The following is a 12,833-nucleotide window of genomic DNA, read 5'->3' as shown; positions in this document are numbered from 1 at the left end:
ATCTTTTCTGCACTCTTTCTAGTTTAATAATATCCTTTCTATAATAAGGTGACCAGAACTGTACACAGTATTCCAAGTGTGGCCTTACTAATGTCTTGTACAACTTCAACAAGACATCCCAACTCCTGTATTCAATGTTCTGACCAATGAAACCAAGCATGCTGAATGCCTTCTTCACCACCCTATCCACCTGTGACTCCACTTTCAAGGAGCTATGAACCTGTACTCCTAGATCTCTTTGTTCTATAACTCTCCCCAACGCCCTACCATTAACGGAGTAGGTCCTGGCCCGATTCGATCTACCAAAATGCATCACCTCACATTTATCTAAATTAAACTCCATCTGCCATTCATCGGCCCACTGGCCCAATTTATCAAGATCCCGTTGCAATCCCAGATAACCTTCCTCACTGTCCACAATGCCACCAATCTTGGTGTTATCTGCAAACTTACTAACCATGCCTCCTAAATTCTCATCCAAATCATTAATATAAATAACAAATAACAGCGGACCCAGCACCGATCCCTGAGGCACACCGCTGGTCACAGACCTCCAGTTTGAAAAACAACCCTCTACAACCACCCTCTGTCTTCTGTCGTCAATCCAATTTTGTATCCAATTGGCTACCTCACCTTGGATCCCGTGAGATCTAACCTTATGTAACAACCTACCATGCGGTACCTTGTCAAAGGCTTTGCTAAAGTCCATGTAGACCACGTCTACTGCACAGCCCTCATCTTCTTGGTTACCCCTTCAAAAAACTCAATCAAATGCGTGAGACATGATTTTCCTCTCACAAAACCATGCTGACTGTTCCTAATCAGTCCCTGCCTCTCCAAATGCCTATAGATCCTGTCTCTCAGAATACCCTCTAACAACTTACCCACTACAGATGTCAGGCTCACCGGTCATGTGCTCCTTTAATCTCTCCAAAGGTGGGCTGAGTTAACACTAGGTAAGGCGTTGTTCGGTTTGGGTTAGTTTGTAAGCTACTTTATTCCACAGAATGGTGAAAGTCACTTGGCACAATCAGTTCAACGTCTATTCACATACTGTTACAAAAAGAATGAGTGTTCTTCAGCCCAATGTGGGAGGGAGCTTTAAGTAGATAAAAACATGAGCAGGCCTGAGAGTCCATACTTGCAGCCTGCTACTGCCTGACTGATTGACTTCATGACCAGAACTTTCAACTTCTGCGGGGGCGTAAAACGGGCAATATCGGCCACCCATTATACACCCCGCCCAATTTTTTTCCTTTCCATTTGAAGTCAATTAAGCACAAGAGTTGCCAAGTTCTATAATCATATGGTACAGTCAGTGACCCAAGCACACATTAAACAGCAGTTTGGTCACCGTTACTTCTAATTATTCTGCTCAAATTTTAAACCTATAATTGTGAGGACCAGAATAATCATCCCAATCTGAGAAGGGAAGTATTTGTATTTCTATAGCACTTTACCGTGTTTTCAGGATGTACAAAAGTGCGTCACATCCAATGAATTACTGTCAAAGCACCATTGTTAAGTAATATAATGTGGCTGCCAATTTGTGCACAGCAAGATCCCAAAATTAAGTGAGCAACTAGTAAATCTGTTTTTATAGTGTTGTTAGTTGAAGAAGGAACATTGGCCAGGACAAATTTCGAACTTCCTTTCTTCGAATAGTGCTGTGGAATCTTGTTTGTCTATCTGAGCAGGCTGACAGCACCTCAGTTTAACATCTCATCCAAAAGACAGGACCTCCGACAATGCAGTCGTCCCTCAGTACTGCACTGAAGGGCCAGCTTAGATTACGTGCTCAAGTCCTGGAGTGGACCATGTAGCCATTACCTTGTGACTCGCAGTGGAGAGAGCCAATAATAAAAAATAACCATAAAATATAACAGCCACACCTGAGACTTGTGTTTTTTTTGTGGATGTCTGCACATCTGTGAGAGTAAGTGTGCGCACGCACGCACGCACACACACACACACACACACACACACACACACACAATGGGAAGATCTTCCGAATATAAGTTATCTACAGAGTTTGGCTGCCAGTGCCCAGTATACACAATTGGTCTATGTCTCTTCCTCTGCCATCTTCATCAACAGAATCGTCCCACTGTAATACTGGGCTGTAAATTCCCATATTGTTCAGCAGGATCCTAATGCGGTATTTAATACGGTAACATAGTGGTTATGTTACTGGACTAGTAATCCAGTAGGCCTGGACTAATAATCCGGAGTCATGAGTTCAAATTCCGCCATGGCAGCTGGGGAATTTAAATTCAGTTAATTAAATGAAAAGCTAGTATCAGTAACGTAACCATGTAAAAACCCATCTGGTTCACTAATGCCCTTTAGGGAAGGAAACCTGCCATCCTTACCCAGTCTGGCCTATATGTGACTCTGGACCTACAGCAATGTGATTGATTCTCAACTGCCCTCTGAAGATATTCAAGAAGGCGGCTCACCACCACCTTCTCAAGGGCAATTAGGGATGGGCAATAAATACTGGCCTCGCCAGCGATGTCCACATCCCATGAATGAATAAAAAAGAAAAATGCACTGTGTGAGTTGTGTCTTGGAAGGGACAGAAGAAGACCTGAAAAGCTTCTGGAGTTCACAGACTACAAATAGTAATGAAGGCCTATTATTGTTTAGGCAAATGTGGGTACAAAATAGCCAGTACTTTCTTTTCTATGCTGCTGCTCTTCTCCCAAGATTAATGCCCTTTTGTCTCTTGATTCCTGAATTTGAGACCAGAGTACTTTGATTATCTGGGATAGGAGGTTTGAAAGTTATATTGAGCAAGAAAAAGATTCTGATTGCGATGCTGAGATTGCATTATAGTTGTTGTTGCCACCTAGGTCTCCACGAGTTTGATGCACTAACAGACCCTGAGGTAAAAGAATTCCGCTGCAAGATGAGGAGAATCAATGAGGAGAATATGCTGAAACTTCAGGGTCTTTCCTGGATGGACTGGTTGCAGCACAATTTTCCTCCTGAAATTGAATCTACTGGCTTTAATAATACTGAGGACAAGTTACACAAAGACAATTTCCTTGTAGCCATTCGGTTTGAATCTTGTCAGGTATGTTGCATTAAATTACATAAAGATTATGAGTGAAGGTATTTAATGTCCATAGACTCATAGCTCTGCTTATAATACCGTGATGTAAAAAACACAACTGGAAAAAAGTTTGTCTTCATTTTAAGTGAGATCATGAATTCCCAGCCTTGGCCCTGTTCATCGCTGAACATTGAGCCTTGGGTGTCCTCATACAAGAAACACAAAAGGTTAGTATGCAGGTACAGCAGGCAATTAGGAAGGCAAATGACATGTTGGCCTTTATTGCAAGGGGGTTGGAGTACAAGAGTAGGGTAGTCTTACTACAGTTTTACAGGGCTTTAGTGAGACCTCACCTGGAGTACTGAGTACAGGTTTGGTCTCCTTATCCAAGGAAAGATATACTTGCCTTGGAGGCAGTGCAACAAAAGTTCACTAGGTTAATTCCTGGGATGAGAGGGTTGTCCTATGAAGAGAGGTTGAGTAGAACCTATACTACTCAACCTATACTCTCTCGAGTTTAGAATGATGAAAGGTGATCTCATTGAAACACACAAGATTATTAGGGGGCTTGACAGGGTAGATGCTTAGAGATTGTTTCCCTTGGCCAGAGAGTTTAGAACTAGGTGGCATAGTCGCAGGATAAGGTGTCAGCCATTCAAGATTGAGATGAGGAGGAATTTCTTCATGCAGGGGTTTATGAATCTTTGGAATTCTCTACCCCAGAGGGCTGTGGATGCTGAGTCATTGAATATATTCAAGGCTGAGATGGATAGATTTTTGGATTGATTTTGGGAATCAAGGGATATGGGGATCGGGCGGGAAAGTGGAGTTGAGGTCGAAGATCAGCCATGATCTGATTGAATGGCGGAGCAGGCACAATGGGCTGTATGGCCCATTCCTGCTCCTAATTCTTATGTTCTTATAAACCACTTCTATATGAAAAGGCTCTTTCGTATAATGCAAATGCGCCACAGAATTCTCAGGGGGAGAAACTTGAGTAGCGCTGATTTCCGGCGTGAAATGGGTGGTGTGATCGCATCGCACGCCCAAAGACGGCCTTAGGCCCAATTGACATTTTTGAAAAGTAGTTTTCATTTAGGTCACTTGATTTAAGCTATTCATGGGAGCTGAATTATAATTGTTAAACTTTCTTCCTTTTAACCAGGGTCAATTGACCAACAATGATCAATTTGATTTAATGAAGCTTTAGTAATGCTAAATAGAATACTGACATTGGAAGACTTCACCTTGCTCCCTGTCCTCTGTGCAGCCATTGTCTAGACATTTCTTCATGATGTTTTGCTTGTGTTTGATACTTTGAATACCAACCATACCACGGTAAAGCATTCCTATTCCTTCGGTAAGGCAGTAACACGTTTTATAGAAACCCAAATTATTGAATTTTTAAAAATAAATCTTTTCATTCTTGCAGTCTAGTTTGTTCCTAAGTGTTTTTCATTGACTTTAGACACCAGTCGTAAGTTCTTCAGTAGACGTGTTGTCTTTGGCAGGGAGTCAGTCAAAATCAACATGTCTGCTGGAGAACTGGCAAGTGCTCTCACTTGCTGAAAAACATTCTCTTCACAGAATATAAATCTTATATTCTTCCAGACTTGGGAACTGGTAGGGCAGAAAAACTAACATTATTGTACTCAAATGAAGGAAAATTGGGTTCCTATCTACACAAGCAAAAACCAATTTCACACAAACTAAGTTCTTTATTGGTTATTTCCCTCTCTTTTTGCCCCTTCCCATTTTTTTCGCCTCAGATGCTTGCTCCCTGCCTCACCTCCTTTTCTCTGACCTTGTATTGCTCACTTCCTAACTATTTCATCTTTACTTCTTTAGATAATACCTGAACTGACATTGCTTGAACTTATTTTCTTTTCTATATTTTGAAAACCAATAGATTTCAATTTAATTTTCTGGTCACTAACTTTTCACCTCTCTTTCACTCTGACAAGTTTATTTCTATAGCAGAAACAAGGACTGCCATTTTTCCTGTGAAGTCATGCACGTTTTTCTGTCAGAATTTAAAGCCTACCATCTTCAGTGGGATGTGGAGGGGTTGATATAACGCAGTTCATTTTCATAACAATTATAATCCAAATGATTTGATTTAAGTTGATGTTAAAAAGTAATTTATTTATGTCCATCTTCTGTGGTAAACTTTTATAGGAAGGTGATGCTGCTTTAAATGAATGCAACTGGTGTTAGTGGCTTCATTAACTGGATTAGCATTTGATATAATCTCCCATTCCTCGAATCAACTACAATGACACTGTAAAGTGAGACTGCGGTCTTACAAATCTCTTCTTTCTATCTGTACTGACCATCACTGTGCACCTGCAGGATTGAATAACAAGTCTCAATTCTTGGCTCCAATAGAGTGACCTACTTTTGCTCAGTTTCTTTTCTGAAAACAAGATATTTTTCCGAATGAAAGTAGAGCAAACATTTTCCACCAGTGTTCCCTCAACATTTCTCCTTTTCTTTACCTTGATTGTTCACTGAGCTATGGTCCCACGGGTACAGCTCACCCTCCAGTAGCTTGCTCAAGTAATCGTTGTTCATGTGATCTTTGGTATGCTATTTGAACACAATGGACATCGCAGCTGAGAGCAATGTTCTCCTCATCCGCTATCCACACGTTTGCAACCCCAGCAAGGTCGCTGGATAGTAATCATGAGCAGAGACCCTGACTTTTTTTTCTCCATCCTAATGCTTAGGTCAATTCTTAGGCCGCTACCGCTGATCCAACTTAGATCAAAACCATTTTGAAAATTAGTCTGTGTGGGGGAGGGGGAGGTTAGCACAAATAAAATGTCAATATAAAAGGAACCCCAGTACAGTGGGATCAAAGTAATGGGATAAGGTAGGGAGAAGAAGATCTTTCTATCTTGTAGGGAGGTTCTACAATCATGGTCACAGACCTTTTGATATTTCAAGCACTTGTTATATTCAGGTATAAACCACTACTTGAGGCCAGTAAAAACTGCAAGTCTTAAGTTTCCATGACCCATCTTTTAATACAGAAAAAATTAAAATGAGACTCTCTCCTTCTAGGACATCTTCAATTTCCAGATATCTCCTGACTTGAACGCTCTTAACTTAAATGAGCTTGCCATTCGGAAACAGCTGACCAACCACGGAAAGGAGAACGAGGAGTTCAATCCCCGAGATTTTGTGCTGCGTGTGAGTGGAAAGCAGGAGTACCTGTTCGGCGAGCAGCCGCTGATTCAATTCCGGGTATGTTGCCAGAATTTACAGCAAGTTTATCAGGGAATCTTGTAAAGTCGGAAGTAATTTATTTGTGTCTCTCCTCTGTACTTAACCTGTAAATGTAACTTTGTGGAAGTGGACAAAGGAACAAGAGAAAGAAGTACAGAATAAAATCTGTAGTTAAAAACTTCAACATTTAAACTGAAATGGAGCTTAATGTTTGTTTAATATGTGTATCAATTTTGGATAATGCGTGTATGTTGCAATACTCGTGAAGAAACTCTGGCAAACTTTATTTGTGTAAAGGGCACTGCAGCCTTTGTACTTTCAGGTCCTGGGACTTTTTTAATATCTTGTCATTATCTCTGGTTATGAATTTTGAAGGGACACAATTTGCACATAATTTATACAAGCAACACTTTGTCAGCCAGTTTTAGTAATTTGTCTCCTTTATTAGAAAAATACTTTTTTTTCATCATAGCTTTCTCCAAGCCCTTTCCAATTAAATGTCACTAGCGCTGGAAAGTTGTAAATAACTTGATAAAAACCCAGCTTTCATTTCTGCTGCACAGAAAGAATAAAGTTAATGAAATAGTCAGTGGCTTCAGAAAGATCTTCGTACTTACTGAAAGAATGCAGTAATCTCGTTGAATGTTTATTGAAAATCTGTCTCTCGCCCACTGTGATGAAGATATTTAACCAAATAAAAGTAGTGGTTTTCGTTTATTTTGATTCCATTAATATAACAACATTGACTGCTGTCTGCATTGTTCATTTTCTTTTGTGATTTTGTTGATCAACCAGTTACATTAAAACTAATGACTGACTGATACCCTGGCCACATCTGCCAGCCATTTATCAAATTTTTGCTCTGTAGCCTTCTCTATGTTTTTAAGAGAGCCTTGACATCAGTGCTTTTTCTCAAAAACCATGCAATGGCTCCACTGGTTTATTAGGTTTGACCAGTGAGTAACTGAGCCATGCCGACCAGAAAGATCCCTACTGAGTTGGTCAATAGCAGAATTAGGGGCACTACAATTGGCTTCAGTGCCCCTGGGTTAGGAAGAGGAAAATTGGACAAGTTTGCCACTTCTGATTGCTTTGCATGCATGTGGACATCAGGTGGGGACAAGATCAGGCTTGAATAGGTTGAATAGTCTACAGGAGCTCCTTATCAGTGCTTGCGTACGAATAATGGCCACTTGGTAAGTTACAAGAGGGCAGCTGGTGGATGTGGAACCAAGAGCAAAGAGTCAATACCTTCAAAATTGGGGAAGGGAATTTACAATTTAAAGAAGTATCTTTAAAAATCTATTTATACAGTTTATGTTTAAACAGTGGGAATTAATTCTGAGACTCTTAAGCCACCAACGTGAGGGTGTTGAATTAACATGCATTAAATTGCATAATTCCATACAAGGTTGTTAACTATCTGAAATTTAACTTCCTTACACAATTGACATGAGTAAATCCTCTCTGTGCTGAACAAAGATATTTGAAAGTAAGAAACAAAAGATTTCTAGCAGATGCAGTAGTAAATGCTCGAAACGCACAGCAGGTCAATCAGCATTGGTGGGGAGAATAGACAAGTTAATGTTTTGGGTGCACACTCATCTCTCCTCACCACAAATGCTGACTGACCTTCTGCGTCTTTCTAGCAGGAATAGAAAGACATTGCCCCTTCTAGGACATGAGTTACTTGACAGGGTATTGATGAGAGGGCCTCGAGTTTCTGAATTATGTTCTGATGAAGCTGTTTTAGACTTCTGATGTCTTATTCATGTTGAGATCTGATGCTGTAATCTAGTTCAGGTGTTGGCACAGGACCATATCCTCACAAGTGAGAGGCCTACTCCTGAGGTGGGTCTGATGTTAGATGATGCCAATTCCGAACTAGCAGTTTAGGGTAACATCATAATCTTGCATGCTTTTGTCAGGTCACCTTTTTTAACTTTCTCGGCTCCAGTGAGAAAAAAACCCTAATTTCTCAAGTCTTCATATCTGTAACCCCTTGTCCCTGATAACATCCTAGTGAATTTGCACTGCATCTTTTCCATTGCTTTTCTATCCCTCCTCTAATGGGTTGCCCAAATCATACACAATAACCCAACTGCATCCTGACTAAGGACTTGTACCAGTTCAACATATCTCCTTGTTTTCTGCACTCAATCTGTTATGACCTTTACCCCAACACCGGGGATGCTCAAGCCATCCAGGAACTCCTACATCCAGCAAGGTTCGTATTAAATGCGTAGCCGCTGCCCTGACATTGTGACCCTTTATCTAACTATAAAATTTAAAAACATTTAAACTTGTTGTACAGTCTGAACTACCTATACATAATATTGTGGCTTCCCCAAATTAGAGCAAACTACCTCCACAATTTCTCCCTCTGCTTTCCTCTCACTCGTTTTGTGCATAATTCACACACTCAGCACACTTTTACCCACCAGCTACTATACTACACACAAGCCATGATTATAGAGGTTGGTGGGGGAAGCTATAGCTTTAGAGTAAGTGAATATCAGATTTCTGATGCACCCTTGCTACTATTACTTACCTGTATGTTTCTGCACCTGATATCTTCTGGCAGTCAGTCAGTGGCCCTATGCCTACTGTACATGGTTGACCAGAATCAGATATGTTAAAATGCTTCTTGCTTTTCAGATACCAGTTGAATTTAATCTCAACCCCAGTAGGATCCCCTTGCAACTAATTTTCTAAGATTATATGTTTCAGTAGTTACTGTTCAATGAATTAATTGCTAAGGATATTTCTATGTTGCCAGGACAACTGTACACAACCAGAGACCTTCGGCATCTGTGTACTGATGTCTCCTTATTATGAATAGTGCTGTTACTCCAGTCAAGCCCCTCTGGAAGCAGGAGGCCCATATCCCCCTACTAGTAAAAGGGAAAGAGTCTGGTTCTGCAGTTTCACTCAGGACACTCAGCAGGAGCTCACGAGACCCACGAAAATCTAGGTTTGCAGGTGTCCAGAGTTCCTCTGCTTTCTATTAGTGTGTAACAACTGACGGCATACTGTATGTCTGAGTTCAACAGCACTCACCTAATTTATCAAGTGCTTTTTGTTCCATAGACCCGAGCATTTCCAGGTTTTGCAGTATCGTACACTTCCCTATTGCTTGTTCCAATTGCTTTAACGTACTCATTTCATTGTTAATCCATAGATGTTGTAATAACCGCTGTAATTTCCATTTGCAAATTGCCCATTTTATTTACACTCCTGAATCCTGCAACTTATTTTTATCACTACAGAGTCTGCACATCCTGTACTTTGAGTCCGTACTTCTGAATGTGGGAAGGCAGATGCTGTTGTGGTTTAAGTGTTCATGTAGATAAGAACAAGGCATCTCGTTTACTCCCTGATTTCTATACTTTTCAGTATGTAAGGAATTGCGTGCTGAAAGGAATCAACCCCCAGCTGACTTTAGTGGACTGCAGCACCATTAAGGAGATGTGTGACCGCGAAATGTCGACCATTGGTATTGCCTTGCATCGGAAAACATCCAATGCTCCCCTTCCTTTGCCACCCAAAAGACGGACCATTTTTGTAAGTAATTGAGGAAACAGCAGGAACGTATTGCTTTTATATGTACCATTTAAAATGATGTGATCTCAATTTGTGCTGTCAGCCAAACTTAAATCTGTCTATCCCAGGTCTGTGCTGTGATAGCTGACCTCTGCCAGAATAGTGGGAGTGAAACTACGATTGGCCTCCTTGCATCTGGGTTTGGAGTGGGGGCTGAGGGGGAAATCAGCTAGGGATTTTACTCAAGATCACTATCCAGTGCCCTCAGTCAGAAGCCACACTTGATGATGTCAGGTGAGAAGTGGGCTGCCCATTGAAGTGTAACCCAACCAAGAATTAATAGCTTGAGGAGGGGGAAGACAGAAGAGAACAAATCGGAAAAATAAGTGCGGTATGATTGGTGTGCTAAAATATAGCTAGCTTTTTATTGAACTCCTCTTGACAATGTTATTCGCAAAACTATCTACTTCAATTTGATGCGTTGAAGACCAAGAGAGCATTGAAGGCCAGGAGACCTGGTAAAAGTGTTGCTACCTCACAATTATAGTTTCCTTGCCTGGTGTAAAATGGCAGTGCTTCTTTGTCAAGAGTTGTGATCGTTAAATGAGTAAGTGTTTTTTTTTAAATTTCTGAAATAATTTAGTTTACTGAGAACCTATGGTTTCCACTGACAGTCAATCAAAGCACAGTTATTGTATTGGACATGTTACATCATTGAACATAGGTTTATGAGTGGAAGGAAATGTCTGAAAATAGACTTGCTGTGTTCTGTGATAAATCCAGTAAGTTAGGCAATTGTCCCATTGTGTACAAAATTAAACACTGAGTGCTCAATTCTGACCTTGGTGAAAATGTGTCCATTTCTATAGTTCATTGTATAGAAATGATTTTTAAAAAATAATCTTTTGAGGGTGATTTAAAATCCAGCCTCAGTAAACCATAGCTTGCCCTCGATCTGTAGAGTCAAAACCCCTTCAGAAACTTGTTGTATATCTCACCAATCTCCCTCCTTCTGCATTCCCTTCCAAAAATACAACTGAATTTAGATAAAAACGATCCCTTGCAGTAATTCCTTGACATACTATGTGTTATTTATGACTTCCTTGTTAACAGCAGAGGCATACAAACCACTTTGCCACGAGTACTTTTCGTATGGTTCCTAGAAGCAGCTTTATAGATTATTTACCATATGTAAATAATAGCCCAAAGCTGAAATAAGTGTAAAGTAATTAGCAGAAATGATGTGGCTTAGAAATGCACCACATTTATGGTTCACGATGGCTTACAGTACATTAAATACATTCTTAGCATTTGTGTCTTAAGTCCGACTACTTTGTTTGGAAACCGTGACACGTGGTTAAGTTCTGTTCAATGCCTGAATTCTTAAATTGAAAATGCTGACAACAGGCAGATGCAACTTAGTGGAGGTTTTGCCACGTTTAAAAGTTCCTTTTTAAATGTAAAAAATTCCATTATTTGTCTTTTTTATGTCTTGTTTTCCAGCAAATCGGGTGTAGTATTTGGGATATAAATATTCCTTTCAAGATTGTTCTTGCCCGAGGGAACAAAGTAAATGCAGATGAAGCACTTCGGGTAAGTAGCATCAATATTCTTAAATTTGAATACTAAAAATGTGTGTTCTAATTGGGAATTGATAAAGGGTGTGGTTATATTGGTACGTGTAGAGTACAGCATTCTAGCACTGCCCGCACTCACTTCACACTGAGCTCACTGACGGTGGATCCCCTGGGGATATACATAAAGCTCTGCTTTCTGGACAGTTATATTAAAGCATGGGAGAGAGCATCAGCTTTCTCTGAACATTATAAACTGATATGTCAGTCTTTTAAGATGACCAGGAGATCTGATGGACTGCCTGAGAACTTTTAAGTGTCACTTTGCACCGGACTGAAGCTATACTACACCCAGTGTTAACTTCAAGCACTGACACTATCTCCTTCTAGAGGCAATTTGATATCTCAGGCTTTAGTGTACTCAGTAGCCAGATTGCTGACCTGACCCTTGAGTTCTGCTGCCATTTAGAGTCACTTGAGTACCTGGAGCCACTTTACATTGACACAGTTTAAGTTATTTGTGATCATGTTTGGATAATTAGTCTTCTGTGGATATTATAATGAATTTTATACTATGGGGGTAATTTTGTGAGTTTCTGCTCCCAGCGCAGAGCATTGCTGGCAGCAAACATGGTAGCAGAGATAGGGCTATAATACTGTGGCCTCGTTTTTCCAATCTACTAGTGAGTATCTGTGCCAGGAGTACAGCCTCTCAATTTTTTAAAAAACAAATACTACACAACATTCTAGCTTATGCTCTTATTCAAAATGTGCTGACTGTAAATGACCAGTGAGCCATCTCTGTTCCTCACTCTATTCTAGGGAGTAGTGCCTCAAACAGTTGTGTGCACCAAGTCACCTAGTAATGGTATCTGTGCTCACTCACAGACCGGTTGTACTAGTCAGTGCTAATGCAAAATAGTTTTGTTTTCATTGCCACAGACAGTAGTGTAAATTGGATGCAAAATCACTCAACACACATTTAGGCAACTGGTGTGAGCTTAGCTCCAGGTGGTAGTCTCCTAACAGAAATATCATTGCAGCCTGGGAGGCAGTTCTCGGTGGGTCATCTTTGAATGTTTTTTTAATGTCTGTGTGGAGCAACAGGATAGTTAAACCTCTATTTGTATTCCGATTTAAGTAGCATTCAGATTCTAGTGAGCAGACACTTCTCCCTCCTCTTGAGGGAGAGTCCCAGTAGTCAATAGTACAACTTGGGCTATTTGATCTGCATTTTCCTTCTCTCTCTTTCTGTCTCTCTCATTCTCTTTTCTCTTTCAGTCAATCTTTCTCTTTTTTTTCTGTCACTCTCTAATGCCCCCTGGCTATCCTTTACTGTTACCCTCTCTCAGAATGTCAGCACATCTGCTCCCTTCCCACCCCTTGATCAATAGCCGCCGTGGTGCCAGAGAGCCTGCTGGGCCATA

General features: G+C 40.6%; 1 protein-coding gene across 1 annotated transcript in view; it reads left to right on the top strand.

Annotated features, from left to right (window-relative positions):
* The window catches only part of pik3cb (phosphatidylinositol-4,5-bisphosphate 3-kinase, catalytic subunit beta), a 171,676-nt gene that overhangs the window by 84,232 nt on the left and 74,611 nt on the right, over positions 1-12,833 (top strand). Inside the window, exons 4-7 of the mRNA XM_067995438.1 lie at positions 2,856-3,079; positions 6,125-6,307; positions 9,686-9,853; positions 11,336-11,425. Of these exons, the coding sequence (XP_067851539.1) occupies positions 2,856-3,079; positions 6,125-6,307; positions 9,686-9,853; positions 11,336-11,425 (665 nt within the window). The remainder of the gene's footprint in view (positions 1-2,855; positions 3,080-6,124; positions 6,308-9,685; positions 9,854-11,335; positions 11,426-12,833) is intronic.

Source organism: Heptranchias perlo, chromosome 13 (assembly GCF_035084215.1).
Source record: "Heptranchias perlo isolate sHepPer1 chromosome 13, sHepPer1.hap1, whole genome shotgun sequence".
NCBI lineage: Eukaryota > Metazoa > Chordata > Chondrichthyes > Hexanchiformes > Hexanchidae > Heptranchias > Heptranchias perlo.
Note: the sequence above shows the minus strand (reverse complement) of the source record. Positions and strands in the feature narration are given on the sequence as shown.